Below are 16,098 nucleotides of genomic sequence, written 5' to 3' on the forward strand. Positions count from 1 at the left end.
TGGAGAAGCTGTCAAGCTCCCAGAGAGGCAAGCAGAACTCTACGATAAGAAATTATACCTTCATTGTATTCAAATAAATCAGGGGTGTCAAACTGGCGGTCGGTGGGCAGGATGCATCATGCGCAGGCCACACCCACCCAAGCTTCGCAAAAGGAAAAAATCATGTGACAGCAAGGTGACACTGAGAGTTTGACACCTGTGAAATAAATGGTACACGTTAACACTAGCCAGTTTATTTTATTCTCAAAATTTCAACACTGATTCATACAGTCTAAAACAATATTAATTTAAATTTGTTATAGATGCCTAGTTCCAGTAAACTCTGGGAAGCATACAAAATCACACAAACAGCTCAGACTAAAATAATCATAAAAGTAAGAACCTCCACCCCGCCCAATACATACAGGAACCAAAGCCACATTTTAAGAGGTTCCTGGAACCATAGGGGACTGGGTGCTGTTGCAGATGGCATGATGAAGATACATTTCCTCAGGCCTTTGTTGAAACCTGCCATGCAGGCAAATGGAGACAGGCGCCTCTCAGATGTCCAAGTCCTATGCCATGCAAAGTTTTATAGGTAATAATCAGCACCTTCAATTGCATTTGGAAGCTGGAAAGTGATGGAACTCACTTAAGCAGAGGTGACTCATGGAAATATCGAAAAGTGTCCATTACTGCTCATACCACTTCATCTAAAGTAGCTGTAGCTTCTGGATGGTCTTCAACGTGAAGTGTATAAGGTGAACATACACTTCTCTACATAACTGTATGCAGAGAAAGGGTGAAGGTTGATTCTCCGAGCTTCTGGGTTGGTTTTTGAATGTTTCATTACCAGGCTAAGTAACATCTTCAACAGAGTTTAGGGAAAGTTGAAGAGCCTTTGGATTGACAGAAAGGCACAACTAATACACAATATAAAATTATGTAAATGGTCCTCCTGGCCACACCTGCCTTCTGCTGTTTGAGTAGTAACTCAAGTAAGGTTCAAAAGGACCTCCAAATTGCACACCAGTCTCAAATGATGCTTCATCCAAGATCAACACTGGCTATGTCCTTAACCCCAGGGTGCCAAATAATCACAGCCTTGGTCTTGTTAGTTCAGCATTAAGAACAGATCCAATTTTAAAACTTCCACGTTCTTTTGAAGACTTTTACACCTGGAAGATTTCATTTAATTAGCCTACATAGATCAATGATGGGTCCTTTTGAATTTTTGAGCAATGACACCTTCAGTCATAAAATTGCTTGATGATTTCCTTGCTTTATTTCTGAGTGTAGTTTCACTTCCATCATGCTAATGCAAGAGCTTGTGGCGATTTTGGACATTTAAATTGGGAAACCAGAGCACTCACCATGTTATCAACACAACAGCAAGATTAATTTAAGATCTAACAATATCATACACAATGTTAGAGGTTCCTATTCTTCTTTTCCATTATGCAGAATATGTCATAATTGCCATCAATCATCTGTGGGAGACTCTATATGAAAAAGTATAAATTGACAGAATTTGATACCAGAAACTGAAGTTAGATCATGGCACCATATAATATTAAAAAGCACATAGCTCACAGTAGCATCTAAACATTAATGTGTACTTGTTTGTTCCAGTTTAATAACTTCAATAAACAACATAACTCTTAGCATGTTAAATGGTTTCCACCTGTCACAGAGAAACAAGCAAGGGCTTGCAATATTTTATGCAAACAAACCAAAATGTAACTCAGTCTTCCCAACTAAATAGGCTTCCATAGATCAATAGGAAGTTCCCTTTTTTAAAGGAAGATTTGCTTCATGTTAATTACATTACAAGTGGTCACCATTGGGAATCAAGGAACCAACTGCATCTAATGTTTAGATTGTTAAATTGTTGAACAAATAAAATCATATGATATTCAGGGGAAATTATTACCAAATACTGAGAAAGTATCACCCTAATGATTGAATATCAGTAAACTTTTGAATTTTGCCATATAACTTGAGATGTGCAGCTTCTTTCAGTTAAAAAAATTGTTATAACCCAAGTTTGTTGCCAGAGTAAATTATGAATCACGTTTTCTAAAAGTCAATGCAGCATGACTAAATCAGTGCTAGGAACAAGATAGAATAAAATGTTCAGTTATATTTTCTCACAGAAAATACATGCATAGATCCAGGAGGTCTGATGCTAAATGCTAAATGCATCAGGGTTGCCAGTGCTGGATTTTTAAAACTAGATTTGGGTGTTTTGTATCAATTTTCTAGATTTTATTTTATTTTAAAATTTAATGGAACCATTTCTATACATTATATTATATGGTATGCATTAAATAGGTAAAATGATTTAAAACATTTATTGTATTTTTTGTTGTCTGGTTTTTTTTTGGTTTTGTTTTTTTGTGTTGAAAACCTTTTTTGTGTTTTTTATTGTCTGGGTTTCTTTGAACATTAAATCTTGGTAGAAAACCTCATGGAATGAACAATCCTGTAGTGAATCCTGCCGAAAAAGTGGTTTAGTTGATGTCAAGGGTGCACCTGCCACTACCCAAAAGGCACTTTTGTGTGCCTTAAGTGCAGGTAAAAGAAACTAAGTGAATCAAGAGATACAAGAGTTACACTAATGGTGAAGTAATGGTGGAAGAGAATCATTAAAGTAAGGATGCTAAAGGAGGGACCAAATGAAACGTGAATAACAAAAATGAAAATAATGTCAAGGAAACAGTGGTGAATAACAATATAGTTATCTCATGTTGAGTTATCCTGTGTAAAAATTGTCCCATGGTGAGTAGTCCCGCAGTGAGTCCCATGGCAAGTTGGCCATGGCGAGTTGGTCCTAGACCAAAAACCTCACTGGCAACTCTGATGATAAGTTTTATAGAATATTCTCTTCATCATTAACCATCTTCTACTACTGCCCTGATTCTCTAAACCTGGATTTCACCTGTACACAGAGACAGGCCACTAAGTCTGAGAAGATTTAGAGTCTACTGAGTCTGGAGCCGAAAGAAGTAAAATACAAGATAATTTGAATGAACATGTTATGGGTAGTTATTCTATTTGAAAATATCTGGAATAAGTTAATATTACTAAATAGCTCAATTTTACTAATCTTACTAACGTTCATTAGTGAGTATATCTTCTATTTATTTTTCAGTATTCAAAGCATCGTGGAATTCAGAATATACAGTATTATAGAAAGAGACCAATGCTTGTAAGAATTGATACATTGCTTTTACTGTTATCATTCTGCCACTCTCTGGTGTTAATTAGAACTACAGGTTTTTTGCTAAAACATTCTTCTTTCTGTATAGGGCTTGGATAAATCTATGCCAGAATACAGGAGGAGCAAGAATACAGGAGGAGGAGGAGGAGGAGGAGGAGGAGGAGGAGGAGGAGGAGGGAGGAGGAGGAGGAGGAGATTGGGGTTTATATTTTTACTCTGCTGCATAACAACATTGTTTTTTGACTCATTTGTAAATAATTTTGAAAAATTAAAGTCAGAATTTTGCTATTATAAAGTATTGGGTAGGCTGGGACTAGTACAGTTTCTTTACTTTAACAGCTACGAAAAAAAATTGAAACAGGCTGTACATTTATTCCTTACCTACAACAAAATCTAAAATTTAAATGTATATGTCTTAAGAAAAACTATTCTACTAGTATATATGAAGAGGGATGTCTGGAGATAGAAGAGAAGCTTTCTCTGAATCTTGCTGCATTCATTCTGCTAGAGCAGAAACAGTGGTACAAAGCAGGGGTGGGATTCAACCGGTGTAACAACCGGTTCGGTGAGCATGCGCAGCATTTGAAAACTGCCCATTTTCAGCTCTAATACTTACCTTCTACTGCAGCCCCAGTGAGTAAAATAGCTGAGACGCGGCAATCGGCTGTGCCGCTGTGAATCAGCTGAGCTGCAAAACATGGCAATAAAGGACTAGGACAGGGGTGGGGGGCGGGTCCAAATGATCACCAGAACTACTGGTTCACTCGAACCAGTAGAATCCCAGCCCTGGTATAAAGCCATTTTCTTTTTCTTTGCTCTCCCCATTTTACTACCCATTTTAAATAATGAATTTTCTTCTCATTATTTAATTGATATTTTATACTGCTTCTATAAACTTCCCTTAATCCTCCAGGGAAAGATTGAAGGCAAACGAGGTCCAGGGAGAAGAAGAAGATCGTGGTTTCAACATCTAAGGGACTGGTTTGGACAAAACTCAGCAGCACTTTTTCATGCGGCTGTTGACAAAAACAGGATCGCCAACATGATCACCAAAGTCCAATGACGGATATTTTATAAAAAGAAGAAGATTGCTTCTATGAGTTTTAACACAGAATTTGAAAAAGTGATGTGATATTTATAGTTTAAGACAATGCCTAGCACAGATGCTTATCATTCTGGTGCTAAATATCAATTTATCTGTTTAAATTGTGCTCAATTTTCATTCAAGGTTGTAGGTCAGGTTTATTAAAATCCACAGGAATAAAACCTTAATGCTATCCATTGATGATATTTCCAAAGTTCTTCATATTTAGACAAACAATGTTGAGGAATATAATTCAGCAACCCTTTTGAACCCCCTTTTCTTTTTCTAACAGCCTACTTATAATTTTGAATAATAAATTAAAATGGTATCAGCATAGAAAGGCCAAACATAATACAATTCCAACATACCAAAAGTGTAACCAAAACCTTGCTACATATTTTCTGAAACAGATTAAAAAACAAACTTAAGAACCTGCAACATTCATGATATATAAAACTCCAGCTCATTGATTTGCTAAATTACTTGTTCGGATTAACTGCAGGTTTTCTATATTAATCTTAGTATAACTTTGCAATTGCACAGAAATGTTCATTGCAGATTTAGGAAAATTCAAACCTTTAAAAATTATATTGTCATGAAATAAAATACAGCTTATAAAATCCTTTTTACCATAAGGAACTTTCCTCCTCAAGTTTCTTTGAAAGACTGATCTTTCCAGTCAAGTAACTAAGAAAATGCAGTTCAGGTATTACATATAAATAGTGGAGTTTAGTTGTTTTCTTGCAGATGTGTCATTAACTGATTAGACAACTAAGCTCAGAGAACAAGGATTCCACAATTCAACCTTGAGCTACATATATTCTCTTCTATCAGTAACATATAAACTTAGGATCCCTTCCATTTTGAATCCTTTCTGAGCTTCAATTTCCTGGACAATTTTTTTTATCACATAATTGTTGCACCATTCAAAGATTATCTATCCCCAAACAGCAGTAGTAATAAGTAGGGGAATGCCTATTCTAAAATTCATGATTACTAAATTCCACAAAGAGATAATTGAGGTCTCTGATTAAAATTTGGCTGCCTCCTTTTCATGACTACTAAAACTTGAAACATCTTGGATCCTCTTTTTTTCTTGAATATTCACTGCATCCTCCTATCAAGATTGTCTCTTCCCGATTACAACTGCTGGTCCCATCAGGTTTGGTAGAAGAGTATGTTGCTCTCATTTTTCCCTCATGCCATTGAACCCACCCTGTGGAATATTCTGTGGCCTCATCCTTGCTATTCTTCTAGAAGTTCCACAAAACCAGGGGTGAGGTGCTACGGGTTTTCCTGAACCCAGGTGAACTTGTAGCTAATGTTACAGCAGGTTTGGCAAACCACCCAATCCCACCCCCTGGCTGGCCCCTCCCCGGAAATCTCCACACGGCCCATTTTGGATACCAGGTTAAGTGCAGAGCCTGCGCAAAGGCTCAGGGAGACGGAAAAATAGGCCTCCCGGAAGGCCAGAATTGGGCCCGTTTCCAGCCTCCGGAGGGCCTCCAGAGCCTGGGAGGCCATTTTCGCCTTCCTGGAGACTCAAGAAAAGCCTCCAGAGCCCAGGGAGGGCAAAAACATCCCCCTCTGCCATGGTGCAGGAGACCGATTAGGCCATGCCCACCCAGCAACCAGGCAGAGAGCCGGTTGCCGAAATTTTTGAAGCCCACCCCGGCTCAGAACATGGCAATGTCAACAGGCTGGGGATCTCAGGGATATGTACCCTGTTTCTCCAACAATACGGCCTCCCCCAATAGGAAGTCCCAGCATGTTTTATAGGCATGAAATGAAATTAAGCCCCTCCCCTCAAATTAAGGCCTATATTAAAACATGCGAAATGGGGGAATGGTGGGGGCTTGCCATTAGAAGTACCTTTGTTGCACACCCGGATATGGTGCTGCCTGCATTGACCCGATACAAGTGCCCCACCAACGCCGAGGTCAACATCCAAGCCATCGCCACCCACCCGAAGATGCAAGGGGAGGAATTAAGTCACCCCGAAAAGACAGTCTAGCCATTTTTTCGGGGCTCAAAAAAAAATAAGACCCAGCCTTATTATATGAGAAACACGGTAGAACTGTTAAGATGACTACATGGAACATAACAATGAAGATGCTCTCTTGATATTTTAATCGTAGAATAATTTTTAATGTTTGACTTTTTTTTAATGTTTTTTTTTATTATAGGTCACCCAGAGTCATATTTGTGAAATGGGCATATGAACTTACTGGCAGTCTTGAATCATCCTAGATTTTATATCTCCTCAGCAGCTGAGACTGCCTAATTCTAATACATAAGCCTACACAGTCAAGACTTCCTCTGTCTGTGAAAAACCTTCTCTCCCCCTCCCCTCTTGTCAAATTACACTTAGTCTAGCTAGGACATCATGTGATACTTTAGCAGATGGTGTTTAGCTCCTCCATTCCATGATGTTAATAATTTATGAACCAGATCTCACCAGGCCTAAGTAATAAAATCAATTGGTGTTTAAAAAATAGATATGTTTAAATAGATTGTTTTTAAAAAAGATATGTTTAAAAAATTGCTGTTCAGCAATCTTAAGAAATGATTTTTGCAACACTTTTAATGTTTTAAAAGTAATTAGCAGAAAGCTTGACCTAAGTATCGATGCATTTTTGCCCATCGAGTCTAGAAAAGGATTTACTTGCAATCTTCAGGGTTGAAGTTTTCTAGTTTTTCTTTATTTCTCCACTCTGGATTGCTAATCTTTAGTTTATAGGCTAGTTTTCCATTCAAGCAACCAGAATAAAACTCACTGGTTTCCATCTGTGGAAAGCAGATGCAGAAAAGATAAGCTTCTGTTTACATGGTCAAGACCAGTATGATGATACAAAGAAAGAAAATTATATGTGATATGCATGGTATTTATATGATGTAAAAGTATTGTAGTGTATGTGTATGGTGCTTAGTTTTCTAAAAAGGTTGTTCTCAGTCCTAATCCTCCTGATTTGTCAACAAAAATCACTTTAAATAATTAAAAACATTAAAAAAAACTTTAGAATCTAAAAGTGGATGTGATAACCATGATAGGTCACTAGCAGGGGTGGGATTCTACCAGTTCGCACCTATTCACTAGAACCGGTTGTTAACATTCTAAGCAGTTCGGAGAACCGGTTGTTAGAAGAAATTACTGGCCTAATCCTGTAAGGAAGGCAGGAAGGAAACATTCTGGTGTTGCTTACAGAAACTGCCTCTCCATTAACCTTATTACATTCTTGGCAGGACTAGATTTCCTATCTCAGAAACCTCTCTGGAGTTTTCTTTCCCTCCTTTGCTGGTACTTTGCTTGTGTGGAGTGACCATTCAAAGTTACAATGGCACTGAAAAAAGTGACTTATGACCATTTTTCATACTTACGGCTGTTGCAGCATCCCCACAGTCATGAGAGGCCAGGCAAGGAGATGCGTGCCTCAATGTGAGTGATATTGAGTTGGCCACGCCCAGCCAATAACATGACCACCAAGCCACGTCCATCCAGTCACATGACCACCAAGTCACACCTACCAACTAAGCCACGCCCATAGAACAGGTTGTTAAAAGAATTGAATCCCACCCCTGGTCATTACTATATTAAAACTTCCGGTCTTCCTTCCATTATCCCCACTGAAGGTCCTCTGTAATGAATAAAGCAATCATTCCTTTTCTTCTTTCTTAAAATTACACCCTAGAATGTTTTGTCAACTTTGAACTACTGACAAATTAATGTGTTCAGCTGTGTAAACACTGACTGATCCACCTTTTTTTTCTATGGAATGAAACTAAGAGTCTATCTTTGAAAACCACTCAACTAAATTCATATTAGCCAATTTAGGCAAACCAAAGCTTTCCAAGCTTTCCCTCTCACATTTCTCCTGGGAAATTCTTCCCTTTCTACCACTTCATATCTGACACCCTACTCTCCTTTGAGAATGATTTCCTATCAGGTTCTAATCTAAACTAATACATGGCCTGAGTTTCTTTCAGCAAAGCAAGTATGATCTGTTTTGTTGGGGTGTCTGCATGAGTACATGAAGATTCAATGAGAAGCTAGGGATAAGTGTAGGCTCTTCACAGGGTCTATAGGCAACAGGGCAGCTTTGAGGCTTCAGGATGCCTCCCCAGATTTAGTATAATGTGTGAATCAAATTACCAATATTTGCTGTTTTATGAAATCCTTTGTTATGAACCCAACCTTATACATCTTCCTGGAGCTGTTTGTGTGAACTGTGTTTTACAGCTGACCCCATATCAATTTAACTGAAGTGAGCTCTCCTTGGAACAAAATTATTAACATACATGATTTCTACAAAAAGACTGCATGCCACATAAAATTGAGACTTCTATAATTCCATGACCCTGGCTGCGTTGAAGAAGTGAGTTGCAATATTAATCATTTCTGTGAAACACTGGACCTGTACAACTTGGGTGTATGTCGCTTTCTATTTATAGGAACATTTGTTTCACTTGATTTCCTGGTTTCCAGAGCTTCCACTACCCTATACAGTCTTTTAAGGGGAAAGGTGGTTTGATGTCTGAATGGCTTTTGTTTTCCGTGACATTACAAATGCATACAACACAAAGTAAGAATACAGATGGGCAGGATAAAATAATTTCATTTCCCTTATGCTTGGAGTAGCGTAGCGTGGTGGCTCAGCAGTCAAGACGCTGGGCTTGTTGGCTGAAAAGCCAATAGATCAGGCTTGAGGCCTGAGCACCACACAACAGGGTTACCTCCTGTCCTCACCCCAATTCCTGCCAACCTAGTAGTTTGAAAGTCTGTAGAAATTCTCAGTTATCCAGGTCATGGTTGACCCAAAGGTGCTTTTTTTCAGGAGGCACGTAGGCTTTCTTGTTTTTTCTTTGAAGATGTTTCGCTTCTCATCCAATAAGCTTCTTCAGCTTCTTGGGTGAGAAGTGAAACATCTTCAAAAGAAAAAACAAGTCCACGTGCCTCCTGAAAAAAAGCACCTTTGGGACATAGTAGTTTGGAAACATGCAAATGTGAGTAAATGGGTACCACTTTGGTAGGAAGGTAACAGCACTCGTGACATGCTGGCTACATGACCATGGAAATATCTTTGGACAATGCTGGCTCAATGGCCTTGAAATGGAGATGAGCACCACACCATACAATCGGCAATGACTATAAGAGTAAATCTGCAGGGACCCTTTTTTTAACCTTATGCATGTAGTTCTGGGTGAAACACTTGTTGCTACTCTAGGACCTAAGACATATTGGGATGGAGCAGTTATCCTATATGTTTCTTATTTTCAGTCTTGCAAGGTTATCAGAAGATTGATAGCCTTCAAGTTGCTTTGGTGTACTAGAAACAATGACTGGATAGAAATCAGATAAACTATTTTAAAATCCTCTTCCTGTTACAATCACTGGAAGAGAATTCTTTTACTCTAAGCATGACATGATTAGTGTATTATTTAAAACAGGTCATTGTGTATTCTTTGCGTTGACATATTCCACCAATACCTTTATCCTTTTTAGTTATTCTTCTGCATACCATTGCATTAGTACGTGAACTTGTTTAGTCATCGTAGGAAGATATCAGGTGTTCAGCTGGTATGGAGGCCTTCTGGTAAATCCTGTTTTCCCTAAAGCAAGTCTATATATAGGATTATGCCCTAAAGTATTCTTGTGTATTATATAGATGTGTTTGGGTTTGTCATATGCAGCTCTCTGCACAAAACTGCATTAAGTCATGTTTTTTCCTTTGAATCTGGTTTCTAAAAATGTAATATTTTTGTAATTTCAGATTCTTTGAATATTTGTATCTATTAGGCTTAAGTTTAGGTTTCTTAGTATTATTTTGGAAATGTAGGCAAACCTTGTCCACATATTTGGTTTACCCATCGTAGTTTCTTGGACTTGACAACTCTTACATAAACAGTGTATAATAATGGCACTAATGTGATGCATTTCCTGTGTTTTTTTCTAATTAGCTTTAAATGTGATTTAGTGCAGATGAGTAAATCTGTTGCCTCTTTATATAGTTTAAGACAGCCAGTATAGTACCATTGGATAACATATTGGACTAGGACTGCAGAGTTCACATTCAGCCATGGTGACTTTGGATCAGTTATGTTCTCTCTCAGCCCAATCTATGTCATAAAATTGCTGTTATAGGCAACTGGAGGGAGAAGTGCCATGTTGAGCTCCTGATAAAAGACAGGTTATAAATTCAGTCAATCAACATTTGCTACCAACATTGCAAAGGTAGAAATCACATATTGCATTCTCATGCCAGTGTCTACACACTGCATTAAGCCAATATTTTTAAACTATGGTTTGTTAAACAAAGTATAAACTACCCTGGGCTGGGTTCTAAGGCATGATTTGCTTAGCCATAGTGCAGTGAAATTGATTTGGTTGAACTCATACAACACATCAATTGCATTTTATTCACCATAGTTATTCAGATATTAATACAATGTGTGAGGTAACTAATCTCACTTTCTTGTGATGCTTTCCTAAAACTAGCAAAGTGTTTGCTTTTGTGTGATAGTTGTGTTCAGGAAGTAAGCACCAACATTTTTGTACTTGGCGTCCTGGTAGATTTTCAAATGTTTAACATAAAAATCTCCTAGAAGCAGGAATTCTAATATTCTTCCAAAACATTTTTCAAGTATAGGAATCTGTGATCTCAAGAATAGAAGGTATAATGAATGTATCAAGGTTCTCATGCCACCTATCTGAGCAGAGGCAAGTATCAGTGTACAACTCTTATTGTAGCTGAAAAATGTAAAAAATACTCTTTTGGTAACTTATAGCACAATTTGCAAGTTGTACAAGAATTGCCTGATAGAAACTATATATTAGTGAATCAGCCAATGTTTCAGTGGTAACAGGTGATCATGCATACCAAGAGTTTCCCCAGTTTGTAAAGCAGTAGCCATCTTGATTAATATGCCTGGCATCATTGTTTGTAGCTCCTTTTTTCCTGTTTGAAATAAAAAATATATATAGTGGTCAGGTCAAAGTTGAAGCCACAATAGACAGATTTTACCTTTCCATCTCTTTGGAAAGAGTGGACTTACTATTTTTGAATATATTTTTTACATTGTGTAGTCTATTTGGTTTGTGCTTAGTACTGTGAAACTAGCCAGTTGTGGTTTGCTCACCAGTGGCTAAGCTTAGCACAACCTATCAGCTCATCTATGCACACAAAGGTTTAGGGAATCTATAAAAAACGTTTGTTTCCAAAAAAACATTGGGTGGGGGAAGGGCATACTGGATATTTCCATCTGTGTTCAAGCAGAACATACTAAGTTGAAAGCGCCAGTAAGACACCAATAACTTTCTACTAACTGAAAGATCAGGTCAGGGTAATTGATATGCCCTTTAAGGTTCTCAGTCCTTGGAAAAAGTCCATAATTGTATTCATTTCTAAATACAAAATTAATGTACACTAAAGAACAGCATTAATTACAAAGCACAAAATCATAATTATAATTAGACCACCTTTCATATGACTGGTTATAAATCTTTGTTATAGACTGGCTATAAACCATTGATAGTAACTTTGGTTGACATAATTTTTATTTATTTATTTTAATTGTGCACAACATAGTTTGAAATCTTTCTGGCATTTCCTTTTATTAAGAAAATTGTGGTTTGAGTAAGAACACTATACTTACTTTTTATTTATTTTGTATGGCACAGTAGTAATTTACTACATTAGTCTCCTCTTCCCTGGTTATTTCTACTTATTAAAACTAAAGATCCCATTATTGCTGATAGATGCCCTTGTATGATGTGTGCCTTTTCCCTTACTTCACTTCTCCATAATTTCTTCAATTTGCAGTATCTTTATAAAAACCAACCTATCATTTTACTAATTGTAGAATTGCATATTACTTTTTGATTCATGATAAATCTCTCTATATAAAAGAGAAATACCACTCACACATTATCACAAAATCTCCAGAACCGTAAAGCCTACAAATTTGAAATTTGGCATGTATGTTCCTCTTAGTTAACATGCTCTGATGCTAAGGAGTTCCACTCCCCCTCCCCACCTGAAAAATCTGTTCCAAATGCAAAACACAAGCAGAGGAGTTTCAGTTTCAGAGTGCCAAGTAACTTTAGTACAGGAACAGTTGACCTAAGCCACGCCCAGGCTCCTTGCTGTCTCCTTCTTGCTCACACAGCAAATACTGTTTCAGCTTCCAAACAGCCCTCAACTCTCTCACACACTGACAGGATGCTAGCCAGATGAATACCAATGAATGCTGGTAGGCAGAGGCAGAATTTTTCCCCTTATTTTCCTCCCCAAAAACTAACCTCGACCACATAGTTTCATAGCTAAGCATGGGTATCGAGCTAGTTGCTCTGTTATTTTGCTATGGAATTTTTTTTGTAATATAAACATAATATGGAGACAGGTCCCCCATGTTTTTAATAATCAGTATTTTTAAACACAGAGGATAACTTGACCCTTGCATTCAAGTCTTTCTTATAAGTTGGGTTCTTTCACTATCCTTTGCCAGTACCCACCACCTCCATGGGGTATGGAACTAGCGAAGATGGGTAGAGGAGTCCTTGGTGTTAACAGATAATTAGAATTGGAAGCGACCTTGTAGGTCATCTAGTCCAACACTCCCCCCCTCCAAGCAGGAGACCCTACACCATTTCTGACAAATGGCAGTCCAATCTCTTCTTAAAAGTCTCAAGGGATGGCGCTCCCAGGGAGGGCAAGCTGTTCCATTGGTTGAGTGTTCTCTGAGCTTGCTTGTTTTCTTGCAGATGTTTCAATACCCAAACTAGATAACATCACCAGGGCTAATTCAGATGGGTAAATACAAAAATATAGAACACAACAGGCCTGAACCACAAGGTGTTTTTTTTTAAATTATTATAATAATGGCAAAGCTTCCGTCTGCCTTATCTCCGTTCCATTGTGCAATTGCAAAACGCAGAGGGGCACCCTGGCTTCTCAACGAAATCTGTGCCGTTGCAAAATCTCTAAAGTGTGAGAAAACGCTCCCGGGCAGAGGTCCAGCAAACGAAAAAGCAAGCGCTGGAGGAGTCCCAAGGAATGGGTCACGGCCCGGGCTCACAGAAAGCACCTCTCGCTCGCTTCACCCACCCACCCCCTTCTTGAGACATGCGTCCGTTGGCCCCCGCCCTTTGGCTTCCCACCGCAGTCGGAGGTCGTTTCATCCCCTCGCATTCCTGAGCCGGGATTGCTCCTTGCTACTCCATCTTATCTCCCCTCACCCCCACCCCCGTCCCCACCGGTTCTCCTTTTGTTTTACTATCAAGCGAAAGCCTCGCTTCCTGTGGATACCGGAATGTTGTGAACGGGCAAGGGAAGCGCCACCTTCGCTCACTTCTGCCCACCGGGACGGTTCCCGAAGCTGGTTCGGGCCGGAACCCCCTTAAGGGCTGGACTGCAGCTGGGCGAGACGGGACGGAGGGAGGAGAAAGAAAAAGGGGGCCGCGTCGAAACTGGGCCTCCCCGCCCTTCTCCGGCGGGAAGCGTCAGGTGCAGGTGCGGACAAAGAGAAACCGAGAGTCTCTTCCTGGGCGCAATGGTGGACGCCGCTGCCTGAAGAAGGCCGCCTTTGTCTCCCCCGGGTGCCGATGGCTGAAGCCTGGCGACTAGAAGAAGACGAGGAGGAGCGGAAAGAGGGGGCCAGAAGGCACCGCAGAGTGCTTGTGAACCCGGCGACAGGTAAGCGGAGGAGGAGGAGGAGGTGAGAGGGCCATGCCGGTGGCGGCGATGGGCGGACGAGACTAGGGAACTTCGCCGGAAAACTCTGGCCGCGCTGCCGGCTTAGCCGAAGGCAGAGCGGGGGGAACCAGGGGAAACTGAGTGCCGCTGGATTCGGGATCAAGACTGCAACCCGGGCGGAGAGTGCGCTCCGGTGTTGGTGTGTTTGTCAGAAAGCCCTGCAGTGCGTCGAAGAGATCTGCTTAATGAATCTCTCCGTTTCATTTTCTCCTCAGCACAATAGCGCACGCACAGCGTAAGGTCACTGGATATCGCTGTTGTTTTTCCTTGTTGTCAGTTTCAGTTATTCTGTTTGTGCCAGGGGTCTCCAACCGTGGCCACTTTAAGCCTGGAGGACTTCAACTCCCAGAATTCCTGAGCTAACATGACTGGAGGAGGAATTCTGGGAGTTGAAGTCCACAAGTCTTAAAGCTATCAAGTTTGAAGACCCTGGGTTATTCTGTCTATGCCAAGGGTCTCCAACCTTGGCCACTTTAAACCTGGAGGACTTCAACTCCCAGAATTCCCCAACCGGCATACTATGCCACCCCACGGATATGCTGTTGGACCCTTTCAAAAAGGAAACGTGGAGGTCTTTTCTTTGATAAAACAGTTTTACCAGTTCCTGTTTAAATGAGAAAAGGATGGGTTCCTGGATGGGTTGAAAAGTTATCATGACATCATTTGTAATGCTGTAGTAACAGCTGGGAGTTGTATCTTTTGTATTGTTTGGGTTTATATTTTGGACCTGTTCAGAATTGGTTGGAAACTTTATGGTGATTTCAGTAAATCTTGGTTAAAGAAACTATGGCTTAGTGTGAAGTATAAACTCAGTGATGTCCTCCATTTATTCTGGGTTAGTGAAAAAAAGCAAACTGCTACCCTTTCTTTACACCCTTTCTTAGAATGAATTATAAGAGACTAGTCACACAACTTATGTTGGGTAAAAGAAAGTAAGGTTCAAATTTTAATATTTAGCATTTCTGATAACGAAGTGATTAGACACACGCACACACACACACACTAATGATAAGACATTTTATAAAAGCACTTTTTTTCTAAAAAGAAGAGGAGTGATAGTTTCTTGGTAGACATGAATTTTAGTGCAACAAATGTCATGATTTAGTTCCTTAGTGGTCTACTGGGAGGATTGGGAAATACTTAATTTGAATTGATAAAAGCATTGCCAGCCCACACAAAATGGATAATAATGAACAATATAAATCAATGCTTTAACTTAGTTTTAGGAAGCTTTTTAAATTCTTGTGGAATACAATACTTACCAAGTCTTTATAAAAAGGGAGGGAACACTGAATGACCATCTCCTCTGAGACTTGGCATACTTTAAACTTTGCAAACTTCCTTAATTATCAGCCGCGTCATTATGTTTGCACAGCACTAAAATGTTCTGTGTTAAAGTGCTATTTTCTTTCCTCACCCTTTGGCTGAAAGTTTTCTAATCTGTTATCCTCACAGATTACCTTCTGGCCATTTTTTGTGCATTTCAGTTGTATAGAAACTATGGAATTTCACAAGTATGCAATAAAGATATTGCATGCAACTTAATTGTCACATATACAATTGCATTTGAGGCATTTCATTTTGTTTCATACATATTACACGCTCCTTGCAGATAGGTATAAAATACAGGTAGATGTCACTTAGCATCCATTCATTTGGCAACTGTTAATGTTACAGTGGCGCAGAATGAGGGGTACTTATCACACGTCCTCATAGTTTTGGCTGTTGCAGTGCCACACAGTCTCATGATCACCACTTGTAACCTCGATTGCTGGCTAACAAGCAAAGACATTGGGGAAGCTGGCAGGAGGTCACAAATGGTGATAACATAACTGGGGGATGCTGTAATCACATGGAATTTAGTTAACAATGGCAGCTGGAAATGCCAGAATATATCTGGAGGATATCAGGAGTGAAATAAGATACTTAGGTGGCATTATGTTATTGTAGGATGGACTTTGTCTACATTTGGGATCTGGTTGTGTGTGTTTAAATAGGTAGTCATATATTAACTGAAGTAATATTTACTTTTGATAAAAAGTTGCATAGTAAAAATGGAAGAG

The 16,098-nt window shown here is 39.3% G+C and overlaps 1 protein-coding gene and 1 long non-coding RNA gene across 5 annotated transcripts in view; one reads left to right on the plus strand and one right to left on the minus strand.

Moving 5' to 3' along the window:
• Positions 1-217: 217 nt before the first annotated feature.
• On the minus strand, positions 218-13,708 carry LOC148130681 (uncharacterized). The gene is made up of 4 exons (XR_015749207.1): positions 13,589-13,708; positions 11,162-11,239; positions 3,819-3,890; positions 218-1,481 (listed from the first exon to the last, which is right to left on the minus strand). It is a non-coding gene; the product is annotated as an uncharacterized LOC148130681 (long non-coding RNA).
• The window catches only part of SH3D19 (SH3 domain containing 19), a 53,465-nt gene continuing 50,672 nt past the window's right edge, over positions 13,306-16,098 (plus strand). For 2 of the 4 annotated variants that reach the window (XM_026668761.2, XM_087963033.1), the window contains exon 1: positions 13,306-13,975. In XM_026668761.2, the coding sequence (XP_026524546.2) occupies positions 13,885-13,975 (91 nt within the window). In that variant the 5' untranslated portion in view covers positions 13,306-13,884. The remainder of the gene's footprint in view (positions 13,976-16,098) is intronic. The other 2 variants (XM_026668763.2, XM_087963035.1) reach the window with 2 other exon arrangements.

The sequence above is a fragment of the Notechis scutatus genome, chromosome 4 (assembly GCF_049901735.1).
Source record: "Notechis scutatus isolate UNSWTSFEM ecotype Mainland chromosome 4, rNotScu1.2, whole genome shotgun sequence".
In the NCBI taxonomy this organism is placed as follows: Eukaryota; Metazoa; Chordata; class Lepidosauria; order Squamata; family Elapidae; genus Notechis; species Notechis scutatus.